The sequence below is a fragment of the Cervus elaphus genome, chromosome 13, assembly GCF_910594005.1.
Source record: "Cervus elaphus chromosome 13, mCerEla1.1, whole genome shotgun sequence".
NCBI lineage: Eukaryota > Metazoa > Chordata > Mammalia > Artiodactyla > Cervidae > Cervus > Cervus elaphus.
The window spans coordinates 8,500,224-8,524,224 of NC_057827.1; the positions used below are offsets into that span (position 1 = coordinate 8,500,224).

The 24,001-nt window shown below is 48.5% G+C and overlaps 1 protein-coding gene across 6 annotated transcripts in view; it reads left to right on the forward strand.

The window, feature by feature from the left end:
* GABRA5 (gamma-aminobutyric acid type A receptor subunit alpha5) overlaps positions 1 to 23,719 on the forward strand; it is a 95,536-nt gene extending 71,817 nt beyond the window's left edge. For 5 of the 6 annotated variants that reach the window (XM_043922588.1, XM_043922589.1, XM_043922592.1 and 2 more), the window contains 4 exons: positions 11,959 to 12,102; positions 14,526 to 14,678; positions 17,811 to 18,022; positions 22,429 to 23,719. In XM_043922588.1, coding sequence (XP_043778523.1) covers positions 11,959 to 12,102; positions 14,526 to 14,678; positions 17,811 to 18,022; positions 22,429 to 22,728 — 809 coding nt within the window. In that variant the 3' untranslated portion in view covers positions 22,729 to 23,719. The remainder of the gene's footprint in view (positions 1 to 11,958; positions 12,103 to 14,525; positions 14,679 to 17,810; positions 18,023 to 22,428) is intronic. The other variant, XM_043922593.1, reaches the window with a different exon arrangement.
* The last annotated feature ends 282 nt before the right edge of the window (positions 23,720 to 24,001 follow it).

Sequence of the window (24,001 nt, forward strand, 5' to 3'; positions counted from 1 at the left end):
TAACGTCTCTGTCATATCTTCCTTTACATCTATTGATTTTTCAAAAAATCCTGGTTATGATTAGGACACATGTGTTTTTATTGGAACCTGGACACTTTGTGTATTTTATGACACTCTAGATTTATTGACACCTTGTGTTTTGGCTAGACTTACAATCACTGCTCTGCAGGGAAAGGTACAGCACAGCCTTATTACTGCCAGGTAAGCGTCCCCTCTGATGCTGGGGAAGATTGGGGGCAGGAGGAGAAGGGGACGACAGAGGATAAGATGGCTGGATGGCATCACCGACTCGATGGACATGGGTTTGAGCAAGCTCCAGGAGTTGGTGATGGACAGGGAGGCCTGGCGTGCTGCAGTCCATGGGGTCGCGAGGAATCGGACACGACTGAGCAATGGAATAGAGAGGAACTGAACCTGTGGCTTCCCCTCAGCTTCTGTTGACAGAGGCGGGCCTGGGTTCTGGCTGCTGCTGGGTAGATACAGGAGCTCAGGCTCCGTACCCATGTCCCCTGACACCGCGTGGGGAGGCTGGCCTTGGGGTGGTAGGCGTCGGAGCCTCCACTGAGCCCCCTGTGATGCAACCCCAGCAAGTGTCAGCAGGACTGCTCCTGCTCGTTGGTGGGGGTCCAGGCTCCCCTCGTCCTCTTGCCCCTGCAGAGAATGGGTTCAGTGCTGCCCTGCCCCCTCAGGCTGGACCTGTCGGCAGACCTGCTGAGGGGAAAGCCTAGCTCGCCACTCTCTTTGGGGGCCTGGGTTGGGGCAGGGCAGCATCTTTTCTGTGGTATTTGGCTGGAGTCAAGTGATTATTTTCTGTCTTTTTTGAAGAGAAGCCCCTCCCTGCATCCAAGTGCCGGCTCCTCTCTGGGGCCCTCCTGCCCTTGTTCACTCTCCACTGCCTTCAAGGAGTTATGTTTCATGTGGTGTCCAAAGTTAATAGTTATTACCTACTAATAGCCACTCTGCCATTACTGGCAGGGAGCTTCCTTTATTTCTGAGGATTTCCTTTAAAATTAATTTCCTTCTATAGTTCCAAAGGGATTTGGGGGATTAGTAGTAAGTATGTATGATGAACCAAAATTAAGTCGCATGGGAATAAATCATTTTTTTTTCAAATGCCATGTAGAGATAGCACATACATTTACTTGGGGAAAGTAGTATAATAGAAAAGGGACTCTCACCAGAATTTACTGCCGTCAGGTGGCTGTGCACATCACTAGTTGGGACAAACCCTTCAAAAGATCCCTAGGGCACCTCATTTAGGAAACACTGAGTCATTATTGCAGGCACTTAAAACTTTGCCACTCTTTGCACCTGAAAATTATGCTCTTCATTTGCTCAAAGGTAGAACACTAAAAGTCAAAGATTGTTATTTTTCATCATTGTCTAAATAAATTCAAGTCAATGTGATGTTCAGATTTAATGGCAGTGGTGTGCAGGGCAGGCAGCACAAAGCAATTTTTGGTGAAAGAATGTATGTGAGCTTTTAACCCTTCTTCATATCATTTCATATTCAGCGACTCCCCAACTATGGTTATATAATTTATCATATTCAAAGCTAAAACACGCATCTAGTAGGACCTTTTCATTTCTACATTCAACCAAACAAAACAAGATCAATTTATATATATTTATATATATATATACTTATATATAAATTTGTGTATACACAAATGTACTCATTTCTTTAACTTCATAGACAAAATCAATATAAACATTTCGTGAACTCAGTGGCTATACTGAACTCTCATACCAAATTTCTTTTTATCTGCCTGATATTTTAAGATTGGCTCGAAATAGATGTGATCACTTATTTATATTTGCTGTTACTATCATTACTATGATATATAAAGGCAGCTTAAAAGATTTTCCTCATCAGCTCAGGACTAGTTTTAAGAGGAGAAATACTATTCAGTGAAGTGTTTTTCTTACTTTTATCTTTTGGATTTACTAAAAATAGCTGCTTGGTCAAATAGCTCACTTCTACCCTTGGCATCCAAGGCTGCAGAGGCTAAATGTGATAATGAGTTTCAAATTACGCAATCTAACAGCTCTCTGCTGTTAGGAGACAAAGCAATGCAGATAGTCATCATTATTCTGATGAGCCACATGCTCTGGCTTCTCTCAGGCAGAACTGAATTAACATACATTTCTCTTATTGTTATATCTACTCTCAAGAATTCAAACACTTATTGAAATTATTCTTGGCTTCTAGAGCTGTATTTCCCAGTCTATAAGGAAATTCCTTAAAGATAATTTAGTTCAGTTCAGTCGCTTAGTCTTGTCCGACTCTGCGACCCCATGGACTGCAGCACGCCAGGCTTCCCTGTCCATCACCAACTCCCGGAGTTTACCCAAACCCGTGTCCATTGAGTTGGTGATGCCATCCAGCCATCTCATCCTCTGTCATTCCCTTCTCCTCCTGCTCTCAATCTTGCCCAGCATCAGGATCTAATGGCATGGCTTAAATTTGGAAGCAAGCGCTTAAACAAATCAAGACTATTTAGAGAAGGAAACGATCCTTTTTTTGTTGCTCATTTTATTTGTGAAGTTATGCCTTAAGTATTAGACCAAGTTTCATGAGAAAACATCTGGATTCATGAAAATATATTCTGAGGTGGACATGGACACTATTTTGGTGGATCTCCAGTAGACAGAATTTCGGGCCGTCAAGGGTAAGTGTCATGAGGTTGAGCTGTTAAGAGTTCAGACATGTGAGATTACAGCGCTGCTGCTGCCTTGGTCATGCCAGGACGGAGCGACTCCACTGGTCTGCGGGTGTCTAGGGTGCAGGTTTCAGGGAGCCTGGTGTGGGGCCTTAGAGACACGGTGAAGCTTTGTCTGTTCTGTGCGTTCGTTGCCCTTGATGACTGTCCAGCAGCTGTGTTGGGAGTGGTCTGCCCTCAACACCTGTGAGGTACAGTGGGAGACAGGCGTGGCCAGCGTTCCAGGAGCTAATGCTGGGCAGATTAAATAACCGGGTGAAAACCCTTGTGAAACTGAGGGCCGTGTAGGGAAGCTCCTCATGGGGTCATATTTTGAACTGAGCCTGAGGATTTGGATGGAAGAAGGCATCATGGATAAAGGATCAGTTCGTGGAGGCACTGGACGCCCCCCTTTGGGGAAGAGACAGGGCAGTGTCACGGTTCAGATGTTGTCATTGTTGTCCAGTCGCTCAGTCATGGCTCTTTGTGACCTCATGCTGTTGTTGTTGTTATACGTCGTTACTGTTTAGTCGCTAAGTCAGTCCCCATGGACTGCAGCACGCCAGGCTCCTTTGTCCTCCACTGTCTCCCAGAGTTTGCTCGAATTCGTGTTCATTGAGTCAGTGATGCCATCTAACATCTTCTTCTCTGCTCCCAGCTAGGAAGGGCCTTAAATTCCAAAATGTAGAAATAGAGCAGTGATGTGAATTAAGGGGAGGATGTGCTGAAGTCATTGTTTTGGAAGTGAAAACAAGTGCTTGGAATGTCATGAAGCAGTGGAGGTGATGAGAGCTGAGAGCAGGGTTGTGGCCGGTGTGAGAAGTGGATTATGAGATGGGCTCTAGGCCCATGTATGAGTCAAAGACGGCATCGTGATTTAAGACCAGGTGACTCGCAAAATGCTATTTTCTATGAGAAATTGGGAAGTGATTGGAAGGAGCTACTGGTATGAATGTGTAAAAAGCTAACTGCTTTATGAAGGGGACAGGAAAGTGTGTGGAGGGGTTTGATCCTCATATTCCTGGCCTTTGACCTGCTTCCCTCTCTTCTTCACAAAGGAAGCAGCCCTTCTTCTCAGAGGGCTTCTTCCTTTGTCTTCTTCCCTGACTTGGTTCCACTTAAGTCTATAGACACAGACAGCATGGTCTCTCAACTCTGCCTCAGACCAGCGGGCAGTCAGTGACCCCAGGTGATTTTACAGAGACCCAACTGTGGGGTGGTGATGGGGCATCTGACTAGCAAATCTCACTCTTCCACTATTGCTTTCTGGGTAACAAAGCAACAATGTTAACTGTTCATCTCCATCTGCAAAGAGCTGCACTCACTTCTCAGCTGATTCTGGACAAGGAAAGAGGCCTGGCAAAGCCCCACTGATCTCATTGGTACCTGCTTGATTGAAAGCAGGGATGCGGAGTGTCTCATAGGTCATTAGAGATCATGTATCCACAGACATTTATGTTTTACAAAGTTTCTCATTTAGATTATGGAATTGATGTGTCACGTGTTGACTTGGTTTTCAGTTCAGGAGACTGACCGGGCAGTTGAAGACAGGTGGGTCACACAGCTGATGGTTGGTGCAGTCCCCTGGGACAGGTACTCTGCCGATTCCTACCTCAGTTTTAGAAGGAGGAAAACTGAGGACACGGGTGTCAGAAAACTAAAATCCTATACATTTTGCAAATCGTCACAATTCTAATTACCTCGTAACCTGTATTTCTTCTAACATAGGCAGTAAACGCCCAGAGCAGAAGAGGTTTCCTCTCTGTCTCGTAGCCTGTCACATAAGACTCACCAGCAGTTCCCACACACTTGGTTTGCTTTTGACAGACAATTAGAAAGTGAATTCATGTACAAAGACCTTCTCATGAGACTGGATCAGACAGCAAACAAAACTCCTATCCAACCTGTGGCTGTGTTCCTTACAGCTGCTATTTACTCTGGATCTACTGTGTATCAGGCATATGGTAAATACTTGATTGTCATGAATTCATGTGACCCTGAAGCACCTCCAGATTGTTTCTCTCCATCTGCAGATGAGAAAGCAGAGCTTAGAGCATAAAGAGGTTGTGGAAGGTCATCCCACAGTGAAGGTCGGGATTATGCCAAAATGTTTCTCTCATAGTTAGACAAAAACTCGCAGCTTCTAAAAGGCCTTGTAAACAAGGGGTTGATGTGCCATTGTGGCCTTTTATTCAGGATTTGCAGTGCCAGAAGAGGACAGATAGGAAATGTCACCCCGGGAACAGAGCTGCTCAGAAAGCAGTGATGAATTGCCAAGTTGGCTGTGGGTGAAAATGTTTCGAACCTTCTTGCCTAGCTCCACTGATGTATAGTTGGAGGAAGGCAAGCATTATGTTTTTGGAGCTCTAAATCATGACAGATGATGGTGCCATGGCAAACTTGATGGCCTCGTTTACTGTTGTACCAGCCAAGAGATTGGCTGCCACGCATCTGACACAAAGAGCAGAATTTAGTGCTGCTAAATGTCATTGATATCAATAGGCCATTTAATACTAGCAGTTTGAAAAACAAGAGGATATGAATTATTAGTGTGCATTGTAGTTGACATTCATACATTACTCTGTGATTTCAAGTAACTTTTATCTAGTTACAGTTCTCATTTTCTGGGGTCCTTATTATAAGATAAGTGGTATAATCCACCCCACCCCATCCCCATCAGCAGTGGAGAAAGAGGCCTGGAGGCCAGCAAGCCTGCAGGTAACAGAGGCAGCCTCTCCTCAGCCTGAAGCACAGACCGGGGTCTGCATGCCCCTTGGCCCCAGAACTCAAGAATAGCCACACCCAGTCCCACGGAGAGAGTCAGGACCATTGCCCAGCCACACCCAGTCCCAGGAAAAGAGTCAGGACCATTGCCCAGCCACACCCAGTCCCACGGAGAGAGTCAGGACCATTGCCCAGCCACACCCAGTCCCACGGAGAGAGTCAGGACCATTGCCCAGCCACACCCAGTCCCACGGAGAGAGTCAGGACCATTGCCCAGCCACACCCAGTCCCACGGAGAGAGTCAGGACCATTGCTCAGCCACACCCAGTCCCACGGAGAGTCAGGACCATTGCAGCCACACCCAGTCCCACAGAGAGTCAGGACCATTGCCCAGCCACACCCAGTCCCGCGGAGAGTCAGGACCATTGCCCAGCCACACTTATTCCCACAGAGAGTCAGGACCATTGCCCAGCCACACCTATTCCCACAGAGAGTCAGGACCATTGCCCAGCCACACCCAGTCCCACCGAGAGAGTCAGGACCATTGCCCAGCCACACCCAGTCCCACCGAGAGAGTCAGGACCATTGCCCAGTCACACCCAGTCCCACGGAGAGTCAGGACCATTGCCCAGCCACACCCAGTCCCACGGAGAGAGTCAGGACCACATGCCCAGCAGTTCGGTCTGTACCCTGCCACGACTGCACCTCCACCACCCCAGAGCTCCCACATTCCTGCATCCTAGTTGGCTTCTCTCCAGGCCACCCAGGTGGGCACCCTTCCCCCTCTCGAAAGCCTCATTCGTCCCAAAGGCCCCCCTCTTCCCCATGTCACCTGCTCTTTGCTCTCTTCCCATCTTCCTCAAGGACACTGGGCATTGAGTAGGTAGCTCCGCAGGTTGATGGAGGAGGGAAGGTGCAGGGGAAGCATCATTTTCTGTGCTCTCTGCTCTGACACATGTCTTTGCACCCAGTCATCCTTGGCTCTCAGAACTGCCCGGGTCACTGAGACCTATTGCCCCAAGGTTTGCGCTCCTTTCTGAGCTTTGGGATTCACACTTCCTGGCCACCTCACATCTTCCAGGGGTCGTGGGGGCCCCCATACTTCTTTGGGGCAGGGGACAGATTCACAGCCCATGTGGTGTGTGGGTTGGGGCCGGGATGAGGGGTGCTGGTGGGACGTGGGCAGCCCTCCTCCATGTGAACATGGCTGGGGTGGGGCCAGCCTCACAGAGCAGCAGCCCGGCCTGCCCTGGGGCACAGGCGCTGGGGAAGGACGGGGCTCAAGACAGCAGGGTGCAAGCTGCCTGTGCCAGTCTGGGGACAGCAGGGAGCCTCATCACCATCCACCACCCACTCCACACTCAGCCCCGGCCAGAACCCGGCGTGGCCACTCTGCTCCAGTCCATGTCTCAGGCCATGGCCCTGAAGTCTTCAGGGTGCTGTACTGTGTGAATAATAGAAAGAGGGAAATCTCACCTTGTGTACGGGACACTCAGGGAGCCATCAGCATAAGCCTGACTGTGTCTGTGGCCAGACACTTGGAAAGCAGCTTGCCAGGGTGGAGCGCATCGTTAGCCCCCCGACGCCACCCCAGCCACGTCCCCCCCAAAAGAGAAGGGAACTTGCAGCAGAACGCATTTGTGCTGGAGGGCTCCAGTGCAGCCCATGTGAAAACACACTTCTGTGTTACCTGAGACTTGGAAGGTCATGGAATTTAAAAACACATGAAAAGAACACTCAGCCTCCACTTGCTGTTCCCCTTCAAGTGTGGCATCCGTGGTATCCCATTAACTGGTGAGCACTTCTGCTCTATTTATATCATTCTGTTTGATATCTTACTAATACACACATGGCACTGGAATCGTGTCACTAATTCTCAGGGTTCTAACTCCCCCCTCGCCAAGGAGCCTTCTGAGAAGTTGGGTTCCCAACCCTGGGAGCTGTGGCTTTGCTCAGAGACAGGATGCTCTGGGTTTTGGAACCATGTTGAATAACACACTGAGGGGAGAACACCCAGTGAAAGAGGAAAGTGATGCAGTTTCACTGGAAGCTGTGTCCGCCTAGAGCACTGTTCTGCATTGCCCTCAGGTCATCATTAGCAGCCAGATACACACTGAGACTCGGAATGCCTGGGGTGCCCATCTGGGCCCGTACGAGCCATGGGAGCCCACTCACACATTCTCTGACGGGAGCCAGTGCTGAGGCTGGACGGGCCTTCGCGCTTCCTCTCAGGACTGCACGACACACTCAGCAGCAACCGCCAGGAAGAGGGAGCTTTGAAAAGACCAGGTTTATCACTCAGAGGTCTCAGACAGCACATGGCACACCCAGGCCACACAGCACCGTCACGGGTAAGGGAGAGAGAGGGGACACAGACGTGGGCCTCTGCCTTTACTGGGGCCCAGGGCGCGGTGCTTAGGCTTTCCATTTTTATTGGCAAACTCAAAACGTAAGAAGGGGAATTAGGTGTTCTAACTAGGGAGAATTGGGGTCCTCAAGCGGTCAGTTATCTAGGTCACTTTGGGTTTTCTTGAAGGGGAGCTGCATGGGTATGTTGGTCCTTTATCTAGTGGAGTATCTGAGAACATGCTCATGTGGGGTGAGTGCCTTTTAAACAAGTGCCTTGGCAATCAGCAATTGAAAGCTTGGTGCCAGGCACTTAACACTACAACTGAAAAAAGCTTATTATCAGTCACTGGCACTCCAGAGACCTACATACACATCATGGCCCTGGTAAAAAGATTCGATACCTAACATGTGATGTCACCCCAGTCTAAATCTGTAGATCTGGTTCAGGTCCAGCATAAATCTCATCAGAATATTTTGGGGAAAGCCTGATTCTAACATGTGTGTGGGTGAAGATGAAAAGGGAACTCCTTGCTCTTCCAGCTGCTGGTTTCTAGAATTCCACACTCTGTGTGGTTAAGACGAGGGGCTTGAAATCGCGATAGAAAAAGAAGGCAGAACAGACAATTCCACAGAGAGACTGTGCCCGAAGGAGACCTTACTTGTCAGAACAGGCCCTGCAAGAATGTGGGCGGGAGGAACTGCTTAATGATTCCGGTGGCAGCACAGAAAAGCTCATGGAGAGGGTGTAATTGGATACTTATAAAGGAAAATATGTGCAGAAGTCAGCTCCCTGTATCAAGGCCCTAATGGTTAAAGATGGAGCATTCCAGCTTTGATCCTAAATGTATAACATCAGGAGGGCCTCCGAAATAAGATGCAGAGATTAAAAGGGTGATAAATTTAACTCACTTAAACTACCATTTATCAAAAAAAATTTTTTTTAAGTGAGCAAAGTGATATAGGCACAACTTGAAGAAGACGTTTACAACACATGGAAACAAAAAATTATGTATATCAGAATATGTAAAGAAAACATGATTCAAATGGGTAAAAAACACAATCAGATTTTATGAAGAAAATATAGGAAAAAAAATTTTTGTTTAATGATGTCTGTAAAACTACAGAGCAAACAATGCACTGATCATGTGATTTTCGTCAAGTTTGGAATAGAATCTGTGGGGGGAAAGTGAGTTCACAGAGGGCCTGGAAGTTCCCTCTGTGTTAACTCAGTGTTTGCTCCATACTTGTTTGTTGTATTATTTTTCAAATATTCAGTTCAATTCAGTTCAGTCGCTCAGCCGTGTCCGACTCTTTGCGACCCCATAAATCACAGCATGCCAGACATCCCTGTCCATCACCAACTACCGGAGTTTATTCAAACTCATGTCCATTGAGTCAGCGATGCCATCCAGCCATCTCATCCTCCGTCGTCCCCTTCTCCTGCCCTGAATCCCTCCCAGCATCAGGGTCTTTTCAAATGAGTCAGCTCTTCACATGAGGTGGCCAAAGTATTGGAGTTTCAGCTTCAGCATCAGTCCTTCCAATGAACACCCAGGACTTATCTCCTTTAGGATGGACTGGTTGGATCTCCTTGAAGTCCAAGGGACTCTCAAGAGTCTTCTCCAACACCATAGTTCAGAAGCATCAATTCTTTGGTGCTCAGCTTTCTTCACAGTCCAACTCTCACATCCATACATGACCACTAGGAATGCTCTTTTACACGTAAATCAAGAATATGGGTAGTGATGTGCACCAGCAGAGAAACTCACACACTGGTAGGAAGGAGCACTGCTCATCACTGACGTGACCCTTCTTCTGGCACCTTCTGTGGAGGCCTGTGGCCACACATGCACCCCTGCCCGTCTGCCCAGCAGTGGCTGCACCAGGCCCATGAGCCGTGCATCAGGCCCTGGCTGGTGGCATCCCGGAACCTGCCGTCCCGCTCAGGGACGCCTTCCCTGCCATCCCACCCATCTCCAGAGACGCCTGCGAGGCCTCCCTGTAAGGGCACACAGCTCTTTGCGTCCAGGGTCGACGTCAGGCGGGGAGCCAAGGTCACAGGCTTGTGCAGCAGGTGCTGGGTGCTGTGTCTGGCAGCCGTGTAGATCCACAGGCTGTGGTGTGTGGGTTCACCATCGGGGGCCTCGAGAGACACAAGGTGCACTCATGCGTGCAAGTTCCTTCACGCCAGCCACTCCCCAGGAGCCACTCGTGCGGAGGCGACCCCAGCTGTCCCCTGAAGCCTGTGACCCAGGCCCCCAGCAGCGTGCTCCCAATTCTCCCAGGGCAGCGGCCACCATGCCTCCCAGCGTCTGGGCCCTGCAGTCCCCTCCCCTCCACCAACACACACTCCAGCCGCTGCTTCCCATGATGTCACCTCCTCACCTCCTCAGACTGCCCCCCGAGAACTGCACCTCTCCCCTCGGCATAGCGTGTGTCTCCCTGTGGCACTCACTACCACCTCACATATAACACGTTCATGTATATTTGTCTCCCTCCTCTGGGAGACAGTCTTCTGTTTATTTTCCATCCACCTGTTGTAGTGTTCTGCTGCCATGACATGTTATCGCAAACTTAGCAATTTAATTGAAACAACGTATTTATTAAGCAGCCTTATTGTAGTCATCATTTTATAATATATACATACATAAAATCATGATATTGTACACCTTAAACTTATACAATGATATGTGTCCATTGTATCTCAATAGTTAAAACATTAAAAAACAGAACAACACTTGTGTTATCTTCTAGTTCTACAGGTCAGACAGTGAATCTGCCTGGGGTCTCAGCTCTGGGTTTCGCATGGCCAGAATCATGGTGTTGGCAAGGCTGCCCTCCCTTCTAGAAGCTCTAGGGGCAAGTCCACATCCAGCCCCTCAGGCTGCGAGCAGGATTCAGTTCCATGATCTGCAGGTTGAAGCCTCTGTTTCTTGCTGGCTGTCACCAGGAGTCATTCTTGTCCATAGAAGGGCTATCCCCATGCCTTGGGTCATGGCCCCTTCCTACACCTCTAAAACCAGCAATAGAAGTTGAGTCCTTTCTTTCTGCTTTGAATCTCTAGGAGCTGGGTCTCTCTGACTGGCCTCAGCTTGAGAAAGTTCTGTTTTTAAGGACTAAAGTGGTTATATTGGGGCCACTGGGATCATCTAGGGAATTTCCTGATTTTGAGGCCCATTTGCACGATGCCTTTTGCAATGTAAGGAAACAGTCACAGACATGACGCCAGGGTCAAAGTTCCTGCTGCCTGCGTCACCTGCCTGCCAGGACAGTGCAGACAATCAGACAAGTGCCTTCTGCAAAGTGAGACCTTTAGAGGAGCTGATGTAGTCAGCCGCTGCTCCAAGTTGTTAGAACCACAAACAAATGGAGACCAGACATGAAAACTCACTGAGCTTCCTCCTACAATTGAAGCTTAATTTAGCTTATTTTGTAAGGCTGACTTGACCTGGGTCATTGGCCTCTAAGAATTAGAAGCAAAACTTAAACTGCTTCTCAGGGTTGATGTGAGGTAACTACTGACCGATTCTGTATCACTTAAGAAAATTCTAATATTGTAAGCAACCACTTTGAATGATAAACCATCAAGTCTTTTCTGCTACACAAGCGGCTTTATGACAGTGTACCCCTGAGCCTCAATCCATGCTTTGGTGTGAGTGCTCCCGGTTTGCAGACTGTCTTTTTGGTGTGTGCACAGTGAACTGACTCATTGCTTCTTGGGTGATTCATCGTGTTTACTTTGACTCTTAATGAACCGTGGACAAGGTGCTCTATGAGCTACACCCTGACGGAGCTCTCGCCAGCTCCATTGTAACAGTGGACAGCAGGCCTTGTTACTACTGGCCTAAGAAGCGGGCATTGTCACAATCCCGTTCTCAGGTAGAAGCACTGAGCACAGAACAGGAGACTTGCCCCGGACCGTGGAGCTGGGAGAGCCCCAGGCCCTGTGGTCGGCCCCTGCACAGTCCGTGGGAAGCACCGGGCCTGACTTCTGAGCGCTCAGCCCTGTAGAAACGAGAAGGGCTGCGACCGCGGAGCTGTCTGCCCTGGTCTGCCCGCCTGTGCTTTCTGTAGGGCATCCCACTCTTCAGTCATCCCTCTCACTACTTTTATAAACATGTGTGGTTGTGCCAGGCTGCTAACGGTTCCAGGCTTGCACCACTTTCTGTCCCCTGCCATGCAGACGCATACCCTAATTCCGAAGTCGTCTATGTCTGGACCAACGGCACCGCCAAGTCAGTGGTGGTGGCAGAAGACGGCTCCAGGCTGAACCAGTACCACCTCATGGGGCAGACCGTGGGCACGGAGAACATCAGCACCAGCACAGGTAGTAGCCCTCCTCTCGCGCACCCCGCGCGGGCGCACGCCCGGGGGAAGCCCCGGCTCTCCTGAGCCACAGGGAGCCGCCACGTCCAGCCCCTCCTCCGGCGCGCACCGAGGCGCAGCTGCGGCGTCCGGGCATTGAGGGTCACGAGGGCCGTTAATCCGAAGTGCATTTGCCCCCATGTGAGCATCAGTGACCCGGGGCCCTGCTTATGTAACAGTCCTGCCGAGCACCGAGACACCAGCAGCAGCCTCTGCAGCAAAGTCAGAGAGCTGCCTGCACATCCTCCCGTTTACCTGCTCTGCTGCTTCCCTGTTTGACCATTTCAGGGATTTCCCCAGGGGTTGAATTTTGGAAATCACAGCGAGCCGCGTAGAAATAGCCAAGGCCTTCGTGGGTGCAGTTAACTCCCGCAGGCACCAGGCGGGCTTGAACCCTCAGGGCAGCACAAGCCTGGCTTCACCCGATGCCAAGTGGGCAGGGTCTCTGAAGGAGCACAGTGCATTCCTGGCCTACAGCGACAGGCAGTGTCCTCAGACCCCAGCCCCAGTGGTCACAATCACCAGCTTGGCTGTGAGCAGGGGAGGGCCCTCCAGGGTGCCAAATGGCAGGAGAAATGTGGGACAAGGATGGAGTGAGTCCTGCTTGCAGCATGAGTTCTAAGCCCCAGTGGTCCCCCAGTCAGCACCCAGCATCGTTCTGTCAGCATCACCACCCCTGGGAGCTGGCCGGAAGCAAGGGACGCACATTGCAGCCTTCCACTCCGTGCCTGTCCACTGGAGAGGGCTGGTTCCTCGGAAAGGGCCTGGCAGGCCTGGGAAGAGGCTGCTGCAACATACTGTTGCTGCGGTCAAGGGAAAGGAAGAGTCAGCAGGCCCGGTTTTACGGGAACAAGTGGGAAGGTGGCATGGCTGCAATGCTAGTAAAGAGCGCTACTGTTGCGTGTCATTCTGTGAACATTTTTCAATGGGATTCCGCCCCTATTTGCATTCAAAAAAATGACCTTTTTTGAATGTTATATTGCTATCCTCGACACAAAAATAAAACAGAATGAAAAGAACCATAACAGCAAAAGAATTTATAAGTAGGAGAGTCACTTCAAATCCGAATGCAAAGAAACAGAATGGCGTTTTCCCTCTTCTCAAGCACTGAGAGGCAAAATCAGATCATGGTAAAGATGTCTTTGCTACTAACATACCTCCCCCCCCCCCTCCCGCCCCCCTTCTCTCTGTCCCCGTCTCCTTCCGCGGGACGGAGCCTATTCCCCTCCTCTCCCCTTCCTGGGGCTGTGGGCTGGGCGTGGTGTGTCTCGGCCCTGCGGGAATTTTGGTCTCCTCTTCTGTAGGGAGCAAGCTTTGCCACACGTGATATTAATTCGTGCTGTGAGGCAAGGCACATAGGGACACGTGCGCAGCTGACCTTACTGAGCGCTGGATTTTGATTCCAGCAGCGAGCGTCCACGCTTCAACCAGTTTCAAACGTCTCAACACAGTGCCCATGCTGCAGTCTGCCCACCCTCAAACAGATGGCCCCATCTGGGGTCCACATCAGCAGAGGCCCCCGACCCTCCACCCGCGTCTACAGTTCTGCCAGGCTCGCTGGCCACACCATCTGATTTTTCCAATCAATCAAAGGACTCTTGTCCTCAGATCAACTCAGCTCTGCCTTCACGTCTGGAAGCATCCTTCCGGTCTCCCCAGGGAGATGCAGACTCACGCAGCAAAGGAGCCCGTCTCACCCGCTCCCCCTCTAGCCGCTTTGGCTCCTTACCAGTTCACCGTCAGTGCAGCGTCGTTCTCCGCGATGAAGGGGAGGTCGGCGCTCGCCTCCCACACCACCAGGCAGATCCAGAGAAGGCACTGGGGCATCGCCGAGGAGACACCCTCACTCTCCCTGGGAGGGGCGGGAGCTCGGCGCGGTCAGGACCCGACGCCTCCTGGGTCTGCAGCCTCTCACCCCCAGCCAGGGGCGGGGCGCTGAGCCTGTGGGGGCCTGGAAGCCCACCACCCCTGCCAGCCCTCTCTGGCTGGGAAATGAGGACAAACTCTCCACCCGCGACAGGGCTCTGTGATGTCCTGAGTTGTATGTAGAGAGGCTAAATCCTGAAATCCCGAGGGCAGTAGCAGTGAGGGGGGCAGGTGGAGAGCGGCACAGATTGTAACCAGGGATTAGGAAAACACACAAATCTGATTTTTCCCAGAAAAGCATCCGCCAGCAGAGGCTCTTCAGAGGCTGGGGGTCAAGAGACTCATAAAACAACCAGCCTCTCCTTCACCCGAACAACACAATTAAATGCTTGTCCAAAGAGAAGGTGGAGAGAAGGGAGACTCCCCAGCGGACTGTGACCTGTGACGGGGCAGGAACCACAGGGCGGGACTGTAGGGCTTCCTTTAGGTGGCTGACTGCACTGACTTGCTTATTTGCAGGTGAATACACAATCATGACAGCTCATTTCCATCTGAAGAGGAAGATTGGGTACTTTGTCATCCAGACCTACCTCCCCTGCATAATGACCGTGATCTTGTCACAAGTGTCCTTTTGGCTGAACCGAGAATCAGTTCCCGCCAGGACAGTGTTTGGTGAGTGTACTTAACCCAGGCCTGCAGACTGTGTTCTGCCTAGTCTAACATCCCAAAACTACAGCCTAGAGCTGCCTGTCTATTCTGTGGCCTTGAAAACAAATTCAGTCTTAAAGACTAGATTTAGGGCTGCTTTCTGAAGGAGGGTTCAGAGCAATTTGATCATCATTTCCCTCCTGAAAAGCCTTTCACCAGTAGCCTGTTTTTTTTTGGGGGGGGTGGGGTGGGGCAGGGCAGGACAGTGTTTTTGAAATCTCCAGCAATCTGTCTTACATGAGATTTTGCTACAATATTTCACAAGTCTCATAAAGTACTATTTTCTATGTTATCAGGCAATTTTCTTTGAAATATGCATGCTGCTTCAAAATTAACTCCTAAGTTGCAGTTAATATGTTGCATGTGATATGATAGTAATAGGTTATATATATAAAATACAATATGATAGTAATAGATTATATATATAAAATATAATACATATTACTGTGTGTGTGTGTGTGTGTGTGTGTGTGTGTGTGTTGCTCAGCCGTGTCCAATTCTTTGTGACCTCATGGACTATAGCCTGCCAGCCTCCTCTGCCCATGGAATTTTCTAGGCAAGAATGCTTGGGGTGGGTTGCCGTTCCTTTCTCCAGGGGACCTTCCCGACCCAGGGATCGAATGCAGGTCTCCATTGCAGGCAGATTCTTTACCACTGAACCATCAGTATGTATAAATATGGGCTTCCCAGGTGGTGCTAGTGATAAAGAATCCACCTACCAATGCAGGAAATGCAAGAACTGTGGGTTCGATCCCTGGGTCCGGAAGATCCCCTGGAGAATGAAATGACAACCCACTCCAGTATTCTTGCCTGAAAAATTCAATGGACAAAAGAGCCTGGCAGACTAAAGTCCACAGGACCACAGAAATTCAGAAACGACTGAGCAACTGAACAAGAACAACAAATGTGTAAATAAACACATATATGAGATATATGCATGTATGATATGTGTGTATATGTATACATATGTATGATAAGAATCTAGAATATTATCTGACATCCCTGAGACATAAATCAAGTTTAGCCAGATCCAGCTAGCTGGTACCTTGACACAGCAGACGTGATCCAATGTTTAACTCTTACTTGGAAGCTCATTTCATCAAATTCAACATTAAAAGTAATTTCATGGGTGAGTTGTAATGGATATTCACATCATTCTAAATTGTAAAGTACTGTTTCCACCTCAGCTCTTCCTATTGTACTTTTTCTTCCAAAGAAGGAAAGGTGCCCTGCATTTCCTGCCAAAACTCCTGTAGGTGGAGGAAGCTGGGGATCCTGGAGATTCCCAGGAAGGGCCCAGGACTGCTCCTGTGCCACCAGCTGTCTGCCTCCAACCACGTGCTTCATCTGCCTCATCTGGCTTAGCGTCAGGAAGGTGTGGGGGTTGGCTTGTGGCTAGACAGTGTTCCCCCAGCTCTTTAGGAGAACATTAGTAGGTGGGCAAGAAAAAAATTTTAGTTTGGAGAGTGCCTTGTATTCCAGTCTGCTTCCTCGTAGAGATTTTCATCTAGTGTTAGGATGTTAAAAGACTCAAGGAGACACAAGAAGCCTGTTTAAGGTCACACACAGAGCACTGCTCTCTATCACAATGATGAAATGGATCTCTAAGAAAAATCAAAGATGACCACTGATTTCTCATTAAGCATCAATTCCATGCACAGTGCCATGTTCAGTAAGGGTATGTAAATATCTCTGAAGGATGACACTGAATGGACACTAAGCTGCTATGACCACCAGCAGCAATACACTCTTTTGATGCTGTTTTCTGGGGCTGTCCTAATACAGTTCCTCACACTGAGGGCTTAAGCAATAGAAGTTAACTGCCTGGAGTTAATTGTTCTGGAAGCTACAAGTCCCAAATCAGCAGCGTTGGTTTTCTCTGAAGGAAGGCTCTGTGTCTGGCCTCTCTCCTAGTTTCTGGTTTTTTCTTGGCATGTGGCAGCATAATTCTGGTCTTCACATGGGGTTTTCCCTGTGTGTGTGTGTGAGAGAGAGAGAGAGATACCAGTCATATTGGATTAAGGCCTATCCTTGTAACCTCATTGTAACTTGATTACTTCTGTAATCACCATATTTCTAAGTAAGATCTGGAAAGTAATTCTGAGTTCTAGAGATTAGGACTTCAGCCTCTGAATTTGGGGAGAGCGGCACACAGTTCCACTGGAACAGCTGCATTGCACTCACACCCCATGCACAGACATGCACCCTTACACAAGCAAAACTGTGAGCTTGTGGAAGCTACATGGGCTGTAAGTGTTCTGCAGACCTGCGTCCTAGTATTGGCTCTCATTTGCCAGCTGGTAAATTTGAGCGCATTACTATTTTTAAATCTTTAAGCTCCTCACCTGCCAAATGTGAATATTGACACCCATCCAGAATGTAGCTTAGGTCAGGGGCTGGCCCCTAGCAGACGCCCAATAAAGGCTCAACAGCTCCCTCTGAGGACCTAGACTTGCTGTATGCTCACTGCAGATTTCCCTAGAAGACAAGGCAGATGGCTACAGGCATCTCACACAGCAGCCTCAAGGTGACCCAGATCTTTCTTAGAGGGAGTGCCAAGACCTAGATTCAGATGTGGCACTTCTGTTGCACTCGGGTCCTCAGAGTCTGCAGGCTCCGTTAGTCCACGTGAAAGCAAGTCTGCTGCATGAGTTTTCTGGAGCCCACAGATTGTCAGGTGCAGTGAGTCTTTGTGAAGTGCTTCCCCAGAGCCGGGGGGACATCCCTGCCCATCTCAGCTGGACTTCTCTGAGGAACACAAAGATGCCCCCGTCTCCTAACTTATCCGTGCTGGGCATCCGGTCTCTGCAGGGTCGGGTCAGAACAACAGGGACGCAGTTAGGGTATGTGTACAAATCAGACCCTATCCCTGCCCACCTCGATCTATATTCTAGTGAAGCAGACAACTGACAAGATAAGCAGACTAAGCAGTGTGTGTTTTAAATGAACGTGTTCTGCTGTGAGAATTGTACAAAGAGGAGAGACCTGGGCTGAGAGACAGTTTCTTTCTGTCTCTGTCTCATGCTGGGCTGTTATACTGGGGTCCGGTGCTAGAGCTGACCCTTGTTCCAATTGTCCCCCCTTATCGTTGACCAGGGGTGACCACGGTGCTGACCATGACAACCCTCAGCATCAGTGCCCGGAACTCTTTGCCCAAAGTGGCTTATGCAACAGCCATGGACTGGTTCATAGCCGTGTGTTACGCTTTTGTGTTCTCTGCGCTGATCGAGTTTGCCACTGTCAACTACTTCACAAAGAGAGGCTGGGCCTGGGATGGAAAAAAAGCCTTGGAAGCAGCCAAGATTAAGGTACTGACTTCATTTTCCTCCTTACTCCAGAGAAAACGGGCCGGATTTCATGTCCAACCATAAGACCAAATGTTTCTCTTCCCTACATCCCTCCCCCTGAAAAATGATTCCTTCCCTTATATTCTTGGACCTTACAAGGTCTTATAACAGGTCCTGTTTTAACTTTATTTTCAATCACCAGCTTCATTCAAGGGAAAGATCTGACTTCATGTGGATGGTTTGGGCTTGTTTATACTCAGGCCCATTACTTTTGATGAAGTACCTTCTGTCTGTTCAGGGACTGCTTACCCAGTTTTGAATTGCACAGTTGTTCTGCTCTTTCTTTTGCCACTTCACCATGCAGTGTGTCTTCTGCAAGGTGGCTGAAGGTCATGAAGGGAGCATTTGAATTATTGAAAGCAACACAACAGCAAACGCACCTGATTCTACTCATGAGATGATCTGCCTTGCTTAAACGAGGCATGAGTTATTGTGGGAAGCATTTTTCTGTGCAGAGCAATTAAGTGCTGAGTATATAGAAAGAGATTGGTGCCTGAATCTAAAAAAATATTTGAAGAAAAAGGTTGTGCAACATTCCAACTTGAACCAGGTCCTTGGGGAAAAGAAAATAACATACATGGAAGAGAAAAGAAATAGCACATGGTAGAGTGCTAATTATACCATACACAAAACAAACGAGCAAGTGAGGGATGAGAGATGAGCAGGCCAGAGTTGCCAGAGCAGACTTCAACGTGAAACTCCATCTGTCCTTTGGAAATCATCACAAAGGCAGTCCTGGAAGGCCGTCCTGGAAGTCCCTCCTGGAGACTGGACCCCAGACCCATGATGGTGCCTAGATACTTTGCTGCTGCTGAGGGCACTCAGGGGTGCACACCCACAACTATACAATTGTTTTTCTTTGCATTCAACACAGCTGTTCTTTTCTTATGAAAAGTCCGAAGTTCTGACTTGACCTGGCCCATCAGATTCTTCCTACTTCCAAGCACCATGAGTCCACTCCCACGCTGAGGTTTCAGTCATGAAAGAAAGACCTGCTTCCAGGCCCAGCTCACCCGTGTGGAGATGGAGGAAGGCCTAATGGGCCCGTATCAGGCCCCTGCGGGCAGGAGGGGAGGGGAGAGGTGCCTGGGCAGGCCTTGACAGGCACGAAGCTCCCAGATGGGTGTGTCTGGGGGAGGTGACCGGGGCAGGGGCCAGCTGAGCAGAGTGGGCGGTTGGCGGAGAGCTGGGAGGCCGCAGAGACAGGGGGCTGTCGGACAGTGGGGGCTCTTGACTGAAGGGTCCCAGTAGGCAGAGCCACGGGGATGTTCGTACCCCGACAAGCATGAAGTCTGGGGAGAGGGGCTTCCCTGCCCTGTGTTGCCGGGAAGTAAACGTTTGCTATGGGCCTGGTGAGGGTCGACTGGAGGTGGCCCCCTTGAGTGGGGCAGCCAGCTGGGAGGTGCGGCAGGAGCTGAGGCCGTCAGGCTTATGTCTGTGAGTCTGGGAGGAAGGCGGAGTGGCAGAGAGGCCCTGAATGTTGTCAAGTGGGCTGTCATCATTGTCAGCCACCTCCTTCTCCCGCACGCGGCCTCCCTGTCCTTCCCACTCATCACAGGTCTGGACACAGCCCAGAAGGGAGAGGAGGGCTTGGAGGTAAAGTAGCTTGTCTCACTCCAGACTAGCACTGATCTCCCAGAAGACTGCGTGTTGCCCCCAGAGGTGTGGAGCAGGGGGTCCCATGCCCCAGACTAGTGGAGACATCAGGGTATCTGCAGGCATCCCAGCCAGCAAGCCATACTTTAGACGTGGTGGTGAGCATGAATAAGGAAGTGTATCATTACTCTTTTTGCATGAACTGGCTTTTACTTATAAGCAGAGAAAACTTGAACACCAATCTGCCACCATTACCTGTTGGGGTCTTCAGAGTTGGGGGTGCCAGGCAGTTTTTAGGGGTGAACACCTGTGAAAGGAGAGAGGAAAAAGTTCAAGTTGACTGTGAAGAGAGTGGTCTGCTGGCCACTGTGCCCTCAGCTGGGCAGCAAGTCTTCCCTGAAAGAGCACCAGGGGCCCGTCTCCGACCACTGTGGCGGTCCTAAGGCTCATGCGCTGCCTCCCCCAAGCAGGACTCCCGCTCCTGAGACCACCCTTCTGTCCTCCAGTGTCTGCTCTGCCCTGGTTACCCCAGGACATGAGGGCTGCACAAGACACTGACGGAGCTAGTCTGTCAGGCTGGCGGCAGCCCCTCACGGTGCGCACAGAGCCACAGGGTCCGCAGAGGGCCCTCCTGGAAAGCTGCTCACAGGCCCTGCTCTGCCCTGAGGCTCATGGTCGTCCTCGCAGTGGGCCCGGGTTCTCATGCTCCCTGGGGCTGGGTCTGTAGGCGCACTTACTCAACCTCACTTTCCACCGCGGCTTCCTGCCCCCTCTCCATGTCCTTCCTCTCTGCTTTTTACCTTTCACATATTTTTAACAGTTAATATATTTTCTATTCTGTTTTAAAACTAGAGTCACCAGGCTGTGCACTACATTTCCTGATCTTATTTATTTTATAACTGGAAGTTTGTACCTTATGACCACCTTCATCCACTTTGCTCCCCACCCTACCCTGACCAGTTTGGATCCTACGTATAAGTGAAGTCACGGTATTTGTCTTGTCTGATTTATTTCACTTAGAACAGTGATTTCAAGGTCCATCCCTGTTGTAAATGGCAGGATTTTCTTCATTTTTATGGCTGAATAGTATTCCACTGTGTGTCTGTGTATGTGTGTGTGTGTATTAGTATATAGTATTAGGATTCTCTGGTGGCTTAGCAGTAAAGAATCCACCTGCAATGCAGGAGACACAGGATCAATCCCTGGGTCAGGAAGATCCCCTGGAGGAGGAAATGGCAACCCACTCCAGTAATCTTGCCTGGAGAATCCCATGGACAGAGGAGCCTGGTGGTCTACAGACCACGGGGCTGCAAAACAGTCAGACACGACTTAGCAACCAAACTGCATTCATATATATGTATATTCATGGTCAGTCACTTCAGCTATGTGTATATGCATATATATGTGTGTGTGTGTATGTGTGCATTTTGTTTAACTATTCATCTGTTGATGGATACTTGTTGTTACCAATCTTTGCTATTGTCTTGCATGTGAAATTCTAGAACAGGCAAAATAGTTTATGGTATTAAAACCCAGAATAGTGGTTCATTTTGCTGTGGTGAGGATGGAAATGGACTGGGAAGGGTCATGGTGACCTTCTGGAGTGCTGATGGTGTTCTATCTTGATCACCAAGACAGAGAAATTTAATTTAAACCTCATTAAATTTAATTCAATGAGACTGTGTTAACTTGATAAAAGAACAGAATTTTTCTCAACATTCTGTCATGAGAATTTTCAAACATGTGGAAATGTTGAATTACGGAATGAAAACCTCTACTATTAACTTTTTACTATGCTTGTGTCTTCACCACCTATCTGTCATTTATGTCACCTAACATCTGTCTATCCTTCATCCATCCACCCCTCCTCAGTCCATTAATGCATCTTAATTCTTGATGGATTCAAAGTGAATGGTGCATTTCCCACTATATACTTCAGCAAGCATATCACTAATTAGAGTTCAATATTCGTTTACTGTTTGATTCTTTTGAAGCAAAATTGACAGAGTGTGAAGTGCACAAACACTAAGGGTACTCCTGAGAAGGCTTGACGATCATGCTCACCTGTATAACCCAAACCCTTCACTTGTATAACCCAAACCCCATGAACACAGAGCACGTGGTCACACTCCAGAAGAATATGCTCACCTGTATAACCCAAACCCCGTGAACACAGAGCATGTCATCACACTCCAGGAGAACATGCTCACCTGCATAACCCAAACCCTGTGAACACAGAGCACGTCGTCACACTCCAGGAGAACATGCTCACCTGTATAACCCAAACCCCGTGAACACAGAGCATGTCATCACACTCCAGGAGAACATGCTCACCTGCATAACCCAAACCCTGTGAACACAGAGCACGTCGTCACACTCCAGAAGAACATGCTCACCTGTATAACCCAAACCCCGTGAACACAGAGCACGTCATCACACTCCAGAAGAACATGCTCACCTGTATAACCCAAACCCTGTGAACACAGCACGTTGTCACACTCCAGGCCACGGGCCCCTTCCCAGTCCATTCCTGTCCTTGCCACACCAAAGGGAGCCATTTCCTAACCTTTCTACCATAAACTATTTTGCCTGTTCTAGAATTTTACATCCAAGACTGGCCATGGGGGGTTCTGAGCTTGGAAGGCTGTCCTCCACCAGAGATCAGCTGAACCCCCTGTCTGTCTTTGTCTCTTTTGAGAGAGAAACCCTTAGAAGAGAACTGATAGTTGCTTGCAAACATCATGCTCTTACATTCTTCTTGTATTTTGCAGAAAAAGGAGCGTGAACTTACAATAAATAAGTCAACAAATGCTTACACTACTGGGAAGATGACCCACCCCCCAAACATCCCGAAGGAGCAGACCCCTGCAGGGACCACAAATGCCTCTTCAGCCTCAGTTAAACCTGAAGACAAGACTTCTGAAAACAAAAAGACTTACAACAGCATCAGCAAGATTGACAAAATGTCCCGAATTATATTCCCAGTTCTGTTTGGCACTTTCAACCTCGTCTACTGGGCAACATATTTGAATAGGGAGCCGGTGATTAAAGGGGCTACCTCTCCAAAGTGAGCTTTCGTGCTCCCAAACTCCAAGAGAGCCATCCGTCAGTGACGGCACCAAGGAGAGGTTGAACTTGGGGGGCCTCCCTTATTTGGGCACTATCTTTCAGGAAATTTTTGCATGTTTAATTATATGTACCAATAATATTGCCTTGATGTTTCTATATATAATGTCAGATGTTTCAGAGATGACACATTGATAAATAAATCAAGCCACTTTCTAGAAAAACAGGAGTCATGGCACTGACACTCAGATGCTCAGCACCTTACACTGATAGTTTACAAACAGGTATATTTTTAACTGTTCCAAGTGTTACCTAACAATGTTTTTTATACTTCAGATGTCATTTCATACAAATTTTCCCAGCAAATAAATATTTTAGGTAATGCTCCATGATTATTACTTGACCAACTCTCACAAGAAATGGATATCACAAAGCACATTTTGCATTGAAAATGAAACTGTGGGCATTTATGTACAAAACTAATTGCCTTTGATAATTCTTTGAAATTAAAGAATTTAATTGCTCTCAAATTAAAACTATTGCATGATCTTATGTTAAGAAATAAATATTTGTGCAGACATTTAATAATAGAAGTATATAGTATGTTAGATTAACAGATAAAATATTTCCCCAAGTTAAAATTTAACTGTTAAAAAAATTTTTTTTGTGGAGTGGGAGGGAAACTTACTTCTCTCCCTCTGACCACCCACCCTCGATCGACTAACTGAACAATGACCAAGAAAGAAAAGATCTTAAAACAAAAAGTAGTGTGATGACAGTCTTGGCATCTGACCTGAGCATCCACTGTCTGAAACACTGACCACAATTCACTGCAGCCAGAGTATAGTGCTTCAGTGGTGAGAAACTGTAAATGACTTATTTTCCATTTTATTTCCCTGTATGTTATTTCATGATTGACTTATTGCTCTGTAAGCTTTTGTATATGAACCTTACATGTTCATTAAAAAATAAAAATGAAACTGATCTTGTGGAAAAATGTCATTTCCTGAAAATATTTCAGATTTTGGTGGGTGTACTGACTCATTTTCTAAAGATGATGTAAAGGAAACCCAACACCATGATGAAAGTGCTTGGGGAAAAAGCCTCTTACTTAGCTGTTCATCTCTGTTCCAGTCTGATTCTTCTGGGTGGCATGTAAAGAGAAAGCTGACTTCAACCACGATGAGGTGAACAGGTAGAACCAGAAGTTCTTTCCATCACATGCATCTCCATGATACAGTGCTCCACCGATCTCTGCTCGATAGAGTGCTCCCTGAA